The sequence below is a fragment of the Herpailurus yagouaroundi genome, unplaced genomic scaffold, assembly GCF_014898765.1.
Source record: "Herpailurus yagouaroundi ecotype Mexico unplaced genomic scaffold, PumYag 159, whole genome shotgun sequence".
Taxonomy (NCBI): Eukaryota; Metazoa; Chordata; class Mammalia; order Carnivora; family Felidae; genus Herpailurus; species Herpailurus yagouaroundi.
Window position 1 is genome coordinate 50,068,360 of NW_024412400.1, and position 17,926 is coordinate 50,086,285.

A 17,926-nucleotide genomic window follows, 5' to 3' on the forward strand; every position below is an offset into this window, starting at 1 on the left:
CAAAAAGCCAACCCATTTGTGAAAACATACCTGAAACATTTGTCGGACTTTTCTTCGGGGCAGATTGACATTTAGTTTATGCATCAACTGGTGTATCTCTTCGATATTCAATAAGCCATCACCATTCTTATCAGCTTCCTCAAAGGTCTGCTTTACCCACATGAAGAAAGGTCAAGAGAAACACTTTTTTCATGAAAATAAAAACTGCTCTCACAGAATACTCACAAGGACATTTATCATTAACACAGAGCTTGAGAAGAAATTCTTTGGAGAAGGCCCTGCCTGCAATCCATGGACTAGTGATCTGCTACCAGTGACAACAATCAACAGGGGAATGGGTGCTTGGAGGTGATACCCTTCACTTTGAAATGAGAGTCAAACCAAGTTCTTCTGGGAGTTTGTTTAACTCACACATTTTTATCCAATCTGTAAAGGAATACGATGTGATAAAACCTCAAATATACCAAATTTAGGCCTTATCTTCTTCCTCTATGACCTTCCAGTTAGCGTATTTTTACCTTCACAATACCCCACACTAGACAACTTTTTCAGTTCCCCTCAGTCCACTCCTACATTTAGAAACTGTCTAGTTCAATCTCCTCATTGTTCAGATGAGGATATAAAACTAGAGGATTAGAAATTGTTAAAAAATGTTGGTTTACTTAGAGAAAGAGAGAGCAAGCAGAGGAGGGGCAGAGAGAGAGGGAGAGAGAGAATCCCAAGCAGGCTCCGCAATGTCAGTGCAGAACCCAGCACACTCCATCCCCCCAGGCCCCCCAGGCCCCCCAGCAGAAATTTGTTAAGGATAAATTAGTAAGAGATCCACATTTTTGGAAACTTAGTCTAGTATTCTTGTCTCCTATACAGCAGATCTGTCTCTATGCTATATTCATCTCCATATTACCAGCTTGGAAGGTTCTTACCTAAGAGCCTCAAATTTCTAAATCAAAAGCAAACCTCATATGTTAGAGGTTACGCTCAAATTGCAAGTAGGATATTCAGTGACTGAGGGTATGAAGCTGAGTTTAGATACAGAAGATTTACATCATGTGACCTGGGGTTTTAAAAAAAACCCTCATGGGGCGCCTGGGTGGCACAGTCGGTTAAGCGTCCGACTTCAGCCAGGTCACAATCTCGCGGTCCGTGAGTTCGAGCCCCGCGTCAGGCTCTGGGCTGATGGCTCAGAGCCTGGAGCCTGTTTCCGATTCTGTGTCTCCCTCTCTCTCTGCCCCTCCCCCGTTCATGCTCTGTCTCTCTCTATCCCAAAAATAAATAAACGTTGAAAAAAAAAATTAAAAAAAAGAAAAACAAAAACCCTCAGGGGGAGTGACTCTTGGGTTGTTTCACATCATGAGGAAGCAGAATAAATGGTAACCAATGGGTGATCTGAATTTTTTTTTTAAATGAATAATTCAAGGGGCACCTGTGGGGCTCAGTCAGTTAAGCATCCAACTCTGATTTCACCTCAGGTCATGATCTCAGGGTTCGAGAGATTGAGCCCCATGCCCTGACAGCATGCAGCCTGTTCCAGATTCTATTCCCCCTCCCCAGCTCACGTTCTCTCTCTCTCTCCCTCTCTCAAAATAAATAAATAAATATTTTTAAAAAATGGATGATTCATAGTTATTGGGGGTAAACTGCAGAAAGCAGGAATCACGTGCACACTTAGAAAACCAAACTGGGCTTCAAAATTTGAAGGGGAATAAAGGTGGTGGAAAGAAACCAGAAAATCAAAGTAAGGGAAGGCATAGGTTTAAAACCAACAAATAGGAGAATGAGAGTAGGTGAGAGAGGGGGAAATGGATAATATTTGCCTCAAGCAGATGATATCAAACTGATTTTCATGTTAAGTCAAAATACTAAAAGTATAACATAGCATATTTACATTTCTTAGGCAATTCAAATTATGATTGTAGGAGATAGGACCTCAGGAAGTAAAAACAACCATAAAGACTTATTTCTTCTAGATTTAAATACCTAAATACTGTAAATACCTTGTTTCACATTTTGTTCCCTTTATAACATTGGAAAATAACCAGCCCAGTTCTTTATAATTCAACTTCTCATAGAAGGACCTCATTATACATGACATCTGGAAGTTAACAGGTGACCCAGGACTAGGGTAAAAATAACTGAAGAATCAAAAGAGTGAAACATTTGGGCCAATTATTAATAAATACCTGAATCTCATTTTTTTTTCTGTTTTCTGGACACACAGTCCCCATCCATCTCTATTTCTTATGACTGTGGACACTGCTCTGTGTTCAAGGAAGTCATGAAATGAGTCCAAGAGCAGTCATATTTTCATCCTTTTATTTTATACTTCCTTACCAAAGCCTCTCAAAGATTTCTCCAGAGAAGAGTCAAGGACAAGCAAACCCTAAAAATGAGTATTCTGCCAGTACAAACCCTAAAATAGGCCTGTGTCTATAAGGCCTTCAGTGTCAACATATAAACTGGCCTTGACAATTGGTTTAGGGAATATGGGATTGGTAAGACATAGAGGTAGAATTCAACTGAGAAACAGACACTAGTCCTGATTCTGCTGACCTGGCACTGTGACAGTGGCTCACTTATGGCACACCTCTTGGGCCTTGCATTTCCTCATCTATAATGTCAGTGAACACAACTAGATGACCTTGAAGTCCCTTCCAACTCTAAGATTCTATGAAAGGAAAAACCATTCTCTCCCAGTAACAGTACACATGGTATACAATTACAGGTAAAAGTATTCTGATATCTTAAAGCTATTCTTCATAATTAAGATAGGAGTACTCAAGAAAGCTCTAAATTAATGATTCACATCATCATACAGGGTGAGTTTAAGAAGAGAAACAATCATTCTGCAAAGAAAAACTGGGATAGTAAAAACTGAATGACAGTTATGGCCTAGAATTTTCTATCAGAAAGTTAAAGGAAATTCTAAGTATTGAATGGTAGTATTTACCATAGGGTTGGGCAAACTTTTTCTGGAAAAGGCCTGGTAGTAAATATTTTAGGCTTTGCAGCTCTCAACTGCAACTACTCAATTCTGCTACTGTGACACAAAAGAGGCCATAAGCACCACATAAATTAATTGGCATTGTTATGTTCCAATACAAGTTTATTTATGGACACCAAAATTTAAATTTCAGATAATTTTCAGAATTTCACAAAAATATTCTTCTTCTTTGGATTTTATTTTTCCAATTACTGAAAACCATTTCTTAGTTCAGGACCACATATAAAAAAGGCATTAGGCCAGATTTGCCTACAGGCTACAGTTTGCAGGGCCCCTGATTTACTGGGAAGGTGTAAACCTTCAGTTGACAACATCCTTTCGAGACTGCCCAAAGTCTTCCAGAGGTAATAATTTCTCCTGTGGGGTCAAGAGATAAGGTGGGGAAATCATGGAGGAGAATGGACTGGCGGAGAAAAATGCTGAGGCTTTCATGCTGGGGCCACTGAGATTTCAGACTTAATCTGAAGAGGAAAGCAAAAGATTTGCCAGTCCTTACCTCTCTTCAGCAATAAAATAGTAGCTATTATTTATAAGTGCTTAATATGTGCTGGACAGTGTTCTAAACACTTTGTGTACATCAATTCATTTGATCTTCACACAACTACATAAGGCACACACTATGATTAACACCATTACCATGTGACAGACAAAGACTCTAAGGCAAAAGAGTTTAAGTTACTTATCCAAAGTTACCCAGTACATGGCAGAATTGGGGCCAAATCCCAGGCAGTGCAATACTAGTCCTTAAACACAACACTATATTGCTATTAACAGACATGAGTAATGCATCTACCTCCATGAAACATGGCCATATTCCAGAAATAACCTGAATTATATTTTACACTGGAGGGATTTTTTTCATACAGCCACTTAAGATTCACTATTCTCATTATTCATTCACAGCTGAAATTTTCAGGCCTATTTGTAATGTTGTCCTCAACTAATGTAATTAAATGTATGTCCAACCAAAGATGTTATTCTGTTATTAAAATATTACCTACAACCCTATCAAATCCTGACAAATATGTATGAGGATTGTCCTCTGATTCAACATAACTATTCTATTTTTGACATCAGCTTCTTTATTATTAATTTCCTCTGTCCTTTTCTCTCCTCACTGACACAAGCATCAACTGTTTCTATATTTCTTATAAAATTATTCCCTGTGCAATTCTGGGGTAGTTTGCTTTCCAAATAGCATATTTTCAGAATATGAAATCCCTCAGCTGTCAACCTGGTTAATTCAAACACGAAAACTTTCTATTGCCAGTAAACACGGGCAAACGAAATCAGGTTCAAAAAGCTATTGAGCTAAGCTAGTATAAATTCAAATTAGAATATTATAACTTTATGATGTTAAATGTAACCCCCATTGTAACCATAAAGAAAACAGCTATAATGTATAAAAGGACATGAGAAAGGAATTTAAAATTTCACTATAAAAGTATCAACCAAACAAAAAAGACAGTAATGCAGATGCAGGAAACAAAAGACAAAAAAGTTATAACGCATATAGAAAGTGAACAGCAAAATGAGAGAAGAAAATCCCTCCTTATCAGTAAGGAGTTTAAATGTAAATGGATGGGGCGCCTGATGGCGCAGTCGATTAAGCGTCCGACTTCAGCCAGGTCACGATCTCACGGTCCGTGAGTTCGAGCCCCGCGTCAGGCTCTGGGCTGATGGCTCGGAGCCTGGAGCCTGTTTCCGATTCTGTGTCTCCCTCTCTCTCTGCCCCTCCCCCGTTCATGCTCTGTCTCTCTCTGTCCCCAAAAAAATAAATAAACGTTGAAAAAAATAATAAAAAAAAAAGAAAGAAATGTAAATGGATTAAATTCTCCAATCAAAACACAGAGATTGGTAGAATGGATTAAAACACATGATCCAACTATATGCGGTCTACAAGAGATTCACCTAAGATCCAAAAACCTGAACAGGTTGAGAGTGAAATGATGGAAAAAGATATTACATGCAAATAGTAATGGAAACGGACCAGAGGTGGATTTACTAGTATTAGACAAAATAAGCTTTAAATCAAAAAATGTTTCTAAAAGATAAAAAAGGACATTATATGTTGATAAAAGTTTCAAATATAACAATTATAACAATTACACATCTAATGACAAATCAAAATATATGAAGCAAAAACTAACAGAATTGAAGGGGAAATAGACAGCTCTACAGTAATCGTTGGAGAATTCAATATCCCACTCACAATAAAGTATAGAAAAACCATATGGAAGGTAAGGAAATAAGAGAATATAAACAACACAATAAACCAACTAGGTCTAACAGACATGTACAGAACACTTGAACCAACAATAACAGCACACAGAGAACATTTTCCAGGATAGATAATATTGTAGGCCTAAAGTAAGTCTCCAATTTTATTTTATTTTTTCTTAATTTTTTTTAAATTTTTTTTCAACGTTTTTATTTATTTTTGGGACAGAGAAAGACAGAGAATGAATGGGGGAGGGGCAGAGAGAGAGGGAGACACAGAATCGGAAACAGGCTCCAGGCTCCGAGCCATCAGCCCAGAGCCTGACGCGGGGCTCGAACTCACGGACCGCGAGATCGTGACCTGGCTGAAGTCGGACGCTTAACCGACTGCGCCACCCAGGCGGCCCTTAAGTCTCCAATTTTAAACACAGATATCATTCAAAGTATCTTCTTTGACCACAATGGGATGAGATCAATAACAAAAAGAAAACTAGAAAATTTACAAAATTACGGAAGTTAAACAATATACTTTTAAATAACCAATGGATCAAAGAAGAAATCATAAAGGCAATTAGAAAATACTTAAAGATGAATGAAAATGGAAACAACATATAAACTTAGGCAGTGCTAAGAGAGACATTTACAGCTATAAATGCTTACATTCAAAAATAAGAAATACACTTGAAGCTACTGTAACTGCATGTCAACTATACTTCAATTAAAAATAAATGTTTTTAGGGGCGCCTGGGTGGCGCAGTCGGTTAAACGGCCGACTTCAGCCAGGTCACGATCTCGAGGTCCATGAGTTCGAGCCCCAAGTCGGGCTCTGGGCTGATGGCTCAGAGCCTGGAGCCTGTTTCCGATTCTGTGTCTCCCTCTCTCTCTGCCCCTTCCCTGTTCATGCTCTGTCTCTCTCTGTCCCAAAAATAAATAAACGTTGAAAAAAAAAATTTTTTTTTTAAATAAAATAAATGTTTTTAAAGATGAAAAATAAAATTTAAGAAAGATCTCAAATTAACATTTAACTTTACCACTTAAGGAACTAGAAAAAAAAAAAACTAAATCCAAAACTAGCAATAAATAAGTAAATAAAATTTAAAAATCCAAAGCTGGCAGAAAAGGTAGAAAATAAGAAAGATTGGAGGAAAGAGCAATGAAATGGAGAAAGAAAACAACAGAGAAAAAAAATCATTGAAATAAAATGTAGGTTTCTTTGAAAAAAAAGAGAAAGAATACAAATTAATACTAAAATCAGAAACAAAAGTAAGAACATTATTACCAATTCTACAGAAATAAAAAGGATTTAAAGAGAGTACTATGGTATCTTTCTCTGTATGACTTATTTCACTTAGCATAACACTCTCCAGTTCCATCCACGTTGCTACAAAAGGCCATATTTCATTCTTTCTCATTGCCAAGTAGTATTGCATTGTGTATATAAACCACAATTTCTTTATCCATTCTTATATGGATCCTGAGAAACTTAACAGAAGACCATGGGGTAGGAGAAGGAGAAAAAAATAAGTTGGAGAGGGAGGGAGCCAAATCATAAGAGACTCTTAAAAACTGAGAATAAACTGAGGGTTGATGGGGGGTGGGAAGGAGGTAAGAGAGGGTGATGGGCATTGAGGAGGGCACCTGTTGGGATGAGCACTGGGTGTTGTATGGAAACCAATTTGACAATAAATTTCATATTAAAAAACAAACAAACAAACAAACAAACATTTAAAAAGAGAGAGAGTACTATGAACAATTGCATGCTTACAAAGTGGATAACCTAAATGCAATGGACAAATCCTAGAAACACAAAACCTACAAAGACTAAACCACAAAGAAAACAAAACATGAACAGATCTATAACTAGTAAGGAGCTTGAATCAGTAACCAAAAATTTTTCAACAAAGAAAACTTGATACTTGACCTTGATAGCTTCGCTGGTAAATTCTACCAAACATTAAAAGAACTAACACCAATCCTCAAATTTTCCCAAAAAATTAAAGAGGAGGGAACATTTCCTAACTCATTCTATGAGGCCAGCATTATGCTCATAAACCCAGGCAAAGATACTACAAGAAAAACAAAAATACAGACCAATAAACCATCATGCAAAAATCCTCAACAAGATACTAGCAAATAAAATTCAGCAGTATACTAAAAGAATTATACACCATGACCAAGAGGGATTTATTCCTGCAATATAAGGATGGTTCAACATATGAGAATGGATTAATGTAATATACCATATCAACATACTGAAGGAAAAAAACCACATGATCATCTCAATCGATGCAGAAAAAAAGATTTGACAAAATTCAATACCCTTTAATGATAAAAACACTCAACAAAATAGGAACAAAAGAAAACTACCTCAACATATTAAAAGCCACATATGAAAAAAAAACACAGTAAATATCATATTCAATAATGAAAGACTGAAAGCTCTTCCTCTAAAATCAGGAACAAGGCAAGGGTGCCAGCTTTCACCATTTTTATTCAACACAGTACTAAGTTTTAGCCAGAGCAATTAGGCAATGGGAAGGAGGGAGGGAGGGAGGGCATCCAAATTAGAAAGAAGTAAAATTATGTTTGTAGATGATATGATACTCCACAACAAAAGCTGTTAGGATAAATGAATTCAGCAAAATAGCAGGATACAAAGTCAACACACAAAAATTGGTTGCATTTCTATATATGAACAATAACAATCTGAGAAGGAACTACAAAAACAATTCCATTTATAATCACATCAAAATAATAAAATAGGGGGCGCCTGGGTGGCGCAGTCGGTTAAGCGTCCGACTTCAGCCAGGTCACGATCTCACGGTCCGCGAGTTCGAGCCCCGCGTCAGGCTCTGGGCTGATGGCTCAGAGTCTGGAGCCTGTTTCCGATTCTGTGTCTCCCTCTCTCTCTGCCCCTCCCCCGTTCATGCTCTGTCTCTCTCTGTCCCAAAAATAAATAAACGTTGAAAAAAAAATTAAAAAAAAATAATAATAATAAAATAGGAATAAAGGAGGTAAAAAAGGTGCACAATGAAATCTACAAAACATTGCTGAAAAATTTTAAGAAGACACTACTAAATGAAAACACATCCGATGTTCATGGATTGGAAGATAATTTAGTTAAAATGTCAATACTACTAAAGGAATCTACAGATTCAATGAAATTTCTATCCAAATCCCAATGACATTTTTCTGCAGAAATAGAAAAACCAATCCTAAAATTCATATGGAATACCAAGGGACCCTGAGAAGCCAAACCATCATGAAAAAGAACAAACTTGAAAGACTCACACTTCCTGATTTCAAAACTTATCTCAAAGTTACAACAATCAAAACAGTGTTGTATTAGTATGAAGACAAACACATAAACCAATAGAATAAAACAGCTCAGAAATAAACCCTCACATCTATGGTCAAATGATTTCTGACAAGGTTGCCAAGACCATTTTATAGAAAAAGGACAGTCTTTTCAACAAATGGGCCTGGAAAACTTGGATATCAACATACAAAAGAATGAAGTTGGACCACTACCTAACACTATCCACAAAAATTAACTCAAAATGGATTAAGGACATAAATGTAAGACCTAAAACAATAAAACTCTTAACAGAAAAGAGAACAAAATCTTCATAGCATGGGATTTGACAATCATTTCTTGGGTATGACACCAAAGCACAGGTGACAAAACAAAAAACAGACAGGGGCACCTGGGGTGGCACAGTCGGTTAAGTGTCTGACTTCAGCTCAGGTCATGATCTTATGGCGTGGTTTCAAGCCCCTCTTTGGACTCTGAGCTGACAGCTCAGAGCCTGGAGCCTGCTTCAGATTCTGTGTCTCCCTCTCTCTCTTCCCTTCCCCCACTCGTGCTCTGTTTTCTCTCCCAAAAATAAACATCAGAAAAAACAAATTGGACTTCATGAAAAATTTAAAAATTCTGTGCACCAAGGACATCATCAATAAAGTAAAAACACCAACAGAATCGAAGAAAATATTTTCAAATCATGTAACTGATAAGTGATTAGTATCCAGAACATACAGAACTCTTAAAACTCAGCAACAGAAAAACAAACAACCTGATCCAAAAATGGAGTGGGGGAGATAAGAGTGCGCATCAAATTGTTAACATCAGTAACCTTGGAGAAAAAGGTGCAAAACTGATAGGGGTGAAGATTACTGATGTTTTCTTTATGCAACTCTGTATTCTCTGGCTTACCTCAATGAGCATGCATTTCTAGGGTAACTAGAAAGATCTAACAAAGGGGGAAATTTTGCTACCACTTAAAAAGAAACAATATGCCCATTTCTCTTACTGCTCTACTTCAAGGCTTATGAAAGTCATTTATATAAGTGGCTAAAAGCTCTGGAATACTGTGAACTTGTTCTAGTTGACTGGGTGAGAATAATAACTTCTAGAATTGATTGTCCTCCCCTAGGGCAATTTTCCTTCTTTCTTCCTTGTTGAAGAACCTCTATTTTGTTCAGGTGTGCAAGAACCATGAGCTTTAACGAAGGCAGAAGGGGTATTTTGATGGATGTTAGTACACCTGTCTCCAAAGTACAATTCAAAGGGTCCTCATAACCAAGAGGAGCCCCCTTTTCCCACTATTTATGTGTGTGAGGCTAAATTTTCTTCATGCATTTCCACCAAAACAATACAACATGCAGACTGAAGGCAGAAACAGATAGGAGAATGCATGTGTTCTATCCAGATACACATTGAAGAGACTTGCAAAGTGAAAAGCAACACTACTCTTTCTCACAAATTTGTTTTGCTTTGAAAAATAGTTTTCGGCGGCACTTGGGTGGCTCAGTGAATTAAGCATCCAACTTCGGCTCAGGTCATGTTCTCACTGTTCGTGAGTTCCAGCCCCGCGTCGGGCTCTGTGCTGACAGCTCAGCGCCTGGAGCCTGCTTTGGATTCTGTGTCTTCCTCTCTCTCAAAAATAAACATTAAGATGAAACCCACATAAACAAAAACTCTATATAGAGTCTTTAGTTTTTAAGCATGCAAAAGAGTCTTGAGCTCAAAGCCCAATTACGCTAATTGATTTATTTTATCGAAGACTGGTTCAGGAATGGACCTGCAGTAACAATACTGGCCAATGATGATATTTAGTCTTGGGCTGGGGTGGGCATCCTGGAAAGATTTACATTGCTCTTAAAAAGAAGCTTTGTGAGAAGAAACTATGCTTCCTCTGGGCAGGGCTGTGTTTGGAGCTGCTGCCCAAAGCTGCTGTACCTCTGTCTGACCAAGGGGCAACCCACCCAAGGACCACGCCAACATGCTGAGAACGGCAGAACCCAGGTCTTGGGTGACATCACTGAGCCACTGATTAACCAGTTCTTGAAGTGCCCTATCTCACATCTCCTGTTCATGAGAAATGAATATTGTTTTAGTTCGAGGCACTGTTAATATGATTCTGTGGTTTAGACCATAAAGCAATTTTATTCAGCATTTTGTTTGGTTTTTACCAAATGTTAAGGAGTTAAGAACCAAATGAATAGAATAAAGCACAGAAAGTTCCTTTCTATGTTTGCATTTTGTTCATTTATGAATCCCAGGTGCCTTTATCTGCATGCTGTGAATATTGATGAAAATATCATGGCTCATCAGCTCAGACCTTCCCACTGTCAAAAATCCTTTCATGGGCTGAATATTTCCACTCTGCTCAAACAATACCCTGGGTGTGGAATTATAACTAGAGCAGCACAAATTTATCACTACTCTGGGGGACAAATTTAGGACACACATTCCAATAACAGCAAGGAAGTAGGACTACTCCCTTCATAGATGGGGGCACACGTGTTTTAAGACCCTTCAAAATGTGCAGAAGGAAACCAAAACAGTCAACAACTCTATCGCCCTCACTTTACACATAAGGAAATTGAGGCCAAAAAGGCCATGTCACATGACCAGCTCCATAGCAGCAGAAGAGGTGCCTTCAGACCAAGCATGTTAACTATTTATCTTGTCAGCACTACAGGACCTCAAGAAATGAGTTTAATTAAGGCGACTCAGATGAGTCTCCCAGCTTCTTGAAGAATTTAGAGAAGGTAAATGGTATTGTGTAAAAAATGACTTCCCCTTCAGTATCAATCAATTTCCACACTGTAAATTAAAGAGAGAGAGAGAAAGCAGGAAGGAGCTTAATACCGTGTGTGTAATTGGAACTCAAAAGTACTTGTTCAACTAAACTGACTTGATTACAAAGCAGGATTTGTAATCAAATAAACACTTTCCCAGCTATCTAATCTCTCGTAGGAAACATTAGGCTGCAGTTGGAGACCTCTCAGATTGTGGAGCTAAATTCAATCTCCTCAGAAGAAGCCTGCTCCTGAGTTCATGCAAGCTTAAGTTTCTGTATGTTCTACGCATTCATTTACTTGGGATGAGAGTGAGGAGAGAGCAGAAAGGTGCTAGGGGTAAAGAAAGAGAAAGAAAGAAAAGTAGCTTTAAGCCCCAAAATTATAGGAAAAAATAAAATAAAGTCTAATACACACACACACACACACACACACACACACACACACACACACAGCTCAAAATTAACATTCTAGGGAGGATATTGGTCGTGGGTCCTCTGCCGCTTGGCAAGTGAATCTTCATCACTGATGCCGGCCATCAGGTACTTGAGGCCTGTGATCCAGGTGCGGGCCTCCTCAGGGTTGGAGGTGATGAGATCCAGAGACTCCATGTGGTTGCCATGGTAGATGGTAAAGCAGCAGCTGGGATCGAAGTGCCCCTCAGCCTGTCTGTGGAATATTTCAGACTGCCGACCTTCGGTGACTTTGTAAATGGAGTCAATAAGTACTGTGAGGAAAGTGAAATGCAGTTATGTGGCACGTGGAGATATGTACATGTATTAAGAAAAAAATAGCAAAATCATCTTAAATTTTAAAAATAAGCATGAACATGGGGCGCCTGGGTGGCTCAGTCGGTTGAGCATCCAACTTCAGCTCAGGTCATGATCTCACGATTTGTGAGTTTGAGCCCCACCTCGGGCTTTGTGCTGACAGCTCAGAGCCTGGAGCCTGCTTCAGATTCTGTGCCGCCCCCTCTCTCTGCCCCTCCCCCGCTTGTGCTCTGTCTCTCCCTCCCTCTCAAAAATAAATAAGTGTTAAAAAAAATAAGCATGAACAAACTCACTGTCTGTGAATCATGGTATTAAGTTCAAAAGTGAACTACAAGCCCTGTCATTTCCTGCCATCAACCCTCTCCACATACCACTCTACCTTCCTGCACAGCCTGGATAATGCCCTCTCAAGCTTTTAGTCAGGATATGTTGAAATTTGTGATAGGAAGATTGATGTATGCATCAGGGCAAAAAGACTGGTAGAAAAAGGAGATTATGAATACATCAAATTTATAGTTTACATATTTGCACAGGGAAAACATATGAAGACCTCGAACCAACCTTGGAGTTTTGCAACACATATAAGATGACAGTTAAAAACTGGAAGGGAAAAAACCGAATAGCAGAGCTAAATGTGATGAGCATTTATAGAAAGAATGCTAGGATGATGAAGGGAGAGCAGGGCTTGGAGAGGTAGAGAGAAACAAGGTGGCATCCCAGGAGAAAAACTGTAAGATACAGAAACATGAGATCCATTCCAGGACTGTTAAATAGGCCATTTACACCAGACTATAAAGCTCAACAGAGAAAGGAAGCGGGGGATAAAGCTAGAAAGGCTAGATCAGAGAGAGCCTGATATAAGAAACCAGAGATTGGCATCATACAGGTAAGAGAGCAACACTGCAGGTTTGGATCAGAGAAGCACTAGCAGGGACAATTACTTTAGACTAAAACAGTACTTTCTTATTTGTTTGCTTGTTTTTAAGCATGAATCAGAAGTGTTGTAATCTTATTGATTTGCCCCTATACCCCATCTTCCCTTCCATTGTGCCTTAATGGCAGAGGCACAATTTTCTTCTGGTATCAACTCATTCCCCAAATGATTCACAGGGAAATGAGCCCACACCCACTCCAGGGCAAGTTCTGGTGAGTCTAAGCCATTGAGGTGGCCCCATTCCTATTTCTTATGATTACTTTAGGCGTAGGAATGTAACTCAGTTCTAACCAAGGAGACATGGGGTAGTCTGCTTTGAGGCAAAATTCTGGAATGAAATCCTCTCTCCTGAAAAGGAAGCACCATGTTGCTGCTGCCTTGACTACAGGGCCAACACACTAGGAACAGAGCCAAGAGCACTTGGGAAAACAGAGCTAGAGACTCATGTCCCACGCCTGGGCCTGCTGATCTCTAAAGTTCTTGTTATGTGAGACGATATATTTATCATGTAAGTCTAATTTAGTCAGTCTTGTGCTACTTGAAGATGAAAGTATCTTAACAGACAAAAGCAGAAACTAGCAAAATGGAGATTGGCTAGGAAGTTTCTCAAGAGGCCCAAAAGGTAAAGAGACCACAGACCAAGGAGATTCCTATGAAAACAGGAAGGAATGAGATGAGACAGCCATTACACAGGACCCAACAAGGACTTGGTGCTGAATGTACAAGGTGTGGGAGAGAGGGTTTAAGTAGGAGTCAGACCAAAGCTCTTTTGCTTAAAATCATTAGAACAATTTTGTTAATTCACTAATCAGTTACCGTGCTCAGAATAATGCAATATACTTTAAAGCCCACTGGATTTATGATATCCTTCACCTTTTATAAAAAAAATAAAAATAAAAGGCCTCGGGCTATAAAACATCACTAAAAAATATATCATGTCTCCAACACAGGGGAAATATTAACATTTACAGCATTCATGGGCAAGAAAACTTTTATGGAGTGAAACTTCCAAAGAAATAAAAAGGCAAAAATGGTCACTACTTATTCAGTTTCTCTGTATCCTTTAGCAACTGACCCCAAATCTTGTAAAAATATCAAAGTTTCACAGATCTGAGGCTGCCAAAGAGCCCAGCCAATATAACCCATGTATTACTATTTCAAGCCACAAAAACAATTCAAAGGTTGGTCTTACTTTTTGCCTTCTCACTCTTCCTTGAGGGTCTCCATCGGAGGCGGGTCCGATGTTCATCCAGGTAAAAGAGCCGGACGAGCCCTTTGGTTCCACGTTTCAGTTTGATCATCTGTGTCCCGGACTGCATCACACTCATGCATCTTTCAACTACAAAAGAGATTACAGCACTTTCAGCTCTTACACAATGCACATGCAGATGGGTGTTCAGAAACTTCACTGTCAAATAAAACCTCTGATTTACTCCTAAAGATTTCAAGGACCAAAAGACAAAGTTGGTAAAGGAAATCTAGAAAGAGCTATTGAGGAATTGATTCACCAGTCTTAAGCCAGTGAAAAGCCTTCCTGGTTGAAATAAAATTCTACTTCCAGATAAACAATGCATTAATGCTGCACAGAGCCATCTTTTGTTCTAACCAGCAACATATTTTTTGCTATGAGACTGATCATTTGATACCTGGATTTAAGTTCATAAAGCAATTCTCGGACTTCATATTAAGTCTTGTGAGTTTTTATATAGCCAGTTGTAAAAACATCTTGTAATAATGCTTTCACATACAATCAACAGAAACAAGATCAACAAAATGTTAACAATTTTTGAAGTTGGATAATGGTTACTTATGGGTTCACACTATTAGATTTTTGTGTATATTTGAAAATAGATACATATCATTTTTTAAATGTGATTAGAAAACAAATCATGTTTTCACCAATGAACATAAAACAACTGTTGATTAATGAAATAAACCACTAAGATTTTCCACCTAGAAGAACAGCTTAGTGATTGAATTCAGGTAATTTCCAAATCACTCACTGTCCAAGTTAAAACTATCATTTAGGGACACCAGGGTGGTTAAGTCGGTTAAGCGTCCAACTCATGATGTCACGGTTCGTGAATTCATGTCTGTACTCACAGTGCAGAGCCTGCTTGGGATTCTCTCCTTCCCCTTCCTACTGTCCCTCCTGCCCATCAAAATAAATAAATAAACTTTAAAAAATAAATAAAATAAAATCTTTTTTAAAAACTATCATTTAAATTGTCTCTGCTTTGAGATGAATCTTGTTAGAAGTGGGCATCTGTTGGTGTTGCCTGTTTCCCCTTCTTTGGTAACTGGAAATACTCCTTTCCCATTTCATGTGCTTTTGGTGACCCCCAACTAAGAAATGGGCACCTAACTTAAGCTAAGAACAAATTTGACTCCTTTCCAAAGAACACAAATCCTGATCTGACCATTGAAAGAAAACAGAATGGAGCCATTTCAATGGCCAAGACTTAAGAGATGCTCTTGCTTGGCCATCCTAAGATGCCATAGTTGTTACAGTTATCCTTGAGGCTGACATTTTCCCTTTGATTCTGTAAGTTATCCAATATTCTTCCAAATACTTTCTCATTATATTAGCCAGAGATAGCTTTTATTTCACCTGCTAATACACAGGCACATATATAACCACTAGAGCACTAGAAACATCTAGTTCTGAGTACCTATCTTATCAAGCAGTATGCTGTTAGAAACAGATAAATCAAACACAGAAAACAGATTCCAGCAACATCAGACTTCAGCTTTTTTGACTAAGTATCTTGCCTTTACCAAGAAAGATAATGTGATCTTAAAGCTTAACACTGTACGTGCAGGGTACTCGCTAAAAGTAACTTCAACGTAACCAACTTCCACTCTTCTTCACATGAAGAGCCTTTTCTTTTCCAAAGAAATTAAGGAGGAACTGCATAGTATCAAGCATCACTTTAAGATTTGATATTGCAAGGAAAGTGAAGTATAGGTTGCTCTTTCTCATTTTACTTGACATCAAATAATAAAAATACAGCTTCAGAAAACAAACACAAACTTAAAGTGTTTAACTTGAAGCACAGAGCAAAATTTGAGATTTGGTTTTGCATGCATTAGAAAAGTCACCCACTACTGAGCACCATTCATTTAGGTAACAAAAGCCCAGATTTGAATTCTTGGCAGCCACACTGACCATCTCACACCAGTAATAAGAGGAAGAATAGAGAGTATCAGTGTATCAAGATAATATCATCAAGTCAAACCAACAAAGCCAAAACTCCGAGAAAAACCCAAGTACTTGACTGACCACTGATTATAATAGGTCACATCAGGGTGCCTGGCTGTCAGTAGCACATGTGAGTCTTCATCTTGGGGTTGTTAAATTCGAGCCCCATGTTGGATATAGAGATTACTTTAAAATGTTTTTTAAAGGAATAATTTTGATTCCAAAACCAGACAAAGACCCCACTAAAAAGGAGAACTACAGACCAATTTCCCTGATGAACATGGATACAAAAACTCTCAACAAGATACTAGCCAACCAGATCCAACAATACATTAAGAGAATTATTCACCATGACCAAGAGAGATTTATACCTGGGCTGCAGGGCTGGTTCAGTATCTGCAAATCAATCAATGAGATACATCACATTAATAAAATAAAGGACAAGAACCACATGATCCTCTCAATAAATGCAGAGAAAGCATTTGACAAAATACAGCACCCTTTCTTGATAAAAACCCTCAAGAAAGTAGGAATAGCAGGATCATACCTCAGGGTGCCTGGGTGGCTCAGTCAGTTAGATGACCAACTTCGGCTCAGGTCACGATCTCACAGTTTGTGAGTTTGAGTCGCGTGTCTGGCTCTGTACTGACAGCTCAGAGCCTGGAGACTGCTTCAGACTATGTGTCTCCCCCTCTCTCTGCCCCTCACCTGCTTGCTCGCTCACTCTTTCTCTCTCTCTCTCTCTCAAAAATAAATAAAACATTACAAAAAAATTTTAAAAAAGAAGGATCATACCTCAGGACCATAAAAGCCATATAAGAAAAACCCACCACTAATATCCTCAATGGGGAATAACTGAGAGCTTCCCCCCCTAAAGTCAGGAACACGGCAGGAATGTCTGCTCTTAACATAGTATTGTAAGTCCTAGTCTCAGCAATCAGACAACACAAAGAAACAAAAGGCATCCAAATCGGCAAGAAGGAAGTCAAACTTTCACTCTTCACAGATGACATGATACTCTATATGGAAAACCCAAAAGATTCCACCAAAAAACTGCTCGAACTGATTCATGAATTCAGGAAAGTCACAGAATATAAAATCAATGCACAGAAATTGGTTGCATTTCTATACACTAATAATGAAGCAGCAGAAAGAGAAATCAATGAATCAATCCTGTTTACAATTGCACCAAAAACCGCAAAATACCTAGGAATAAACGTAACCAAAAAGGTGAAAAATCTATACACTGAAAACTATAGAAAGCTTATGAAAAAAATTGAAGAAAACACACACACACACAAAGGAAAAACATTCCATGTTCATGGATTGGAAGAACAAATATTGTTAAAATGTCAGTACTACACAAAGCAATCTACATATTCAATGCAATCCCCATCAAAATAATACCAGCATTTTTCAGAGCTAGAAAACAATCCTACCATTTGCATGGAACTAGAAAAGGCCCTGAATAGCACAAGCAATCCTGGAAAAGAAAACCAAAGGTGGAGGCATCACAATTCATTATTTCAGGATATGTTACAAAGCTGTAATCACCAAGACAACATGGTACTGGGACAAAAACAGACACTCATATCAATGGAACAGAATAGAGAACCCAGAAATGGACCCACAAATGTATGGCCAACTAATCTTTGACAAAGCAGGAAAGAATATCCAATGGAATAAAGACAGTCTCTTCAGCAAATGGTGTTGGA

General features: G+C 38.4%; 1 protein-coding gene across 9 annotated transcripts in view; it reads right to left on the bottom strand.

The window, feature by feature from the left end:
* Positions 1–17,926, bottom strand: part of PLCH1 (phospholipase C eta 1) — a 223,166-nt gene that overhangs the window by 78,315 nt on the left and 126,925 nt on the right. For all 9 annotated transcript variants that reach the window (XM_040480553.1, XM_040480555.1, XM_040480552.1 and 6 more), the window contains 3 exons: positions 14,202–14,348; positions 11,789–12,032; positions 31–160 (listed from right to left, as the gene is read on the bottom strand). In XM_040480553.1, coding sequence (XP_040336487.1) covers positions 31–160; positions 11,789–12,032; positions 14,202–14,348 — 521 coding nt within the window. The remainder of the gene's footprint in view (positions 1–30; positions 161–11,788; positions 12,033–14,201; positions 14,349–17,926) is intronic.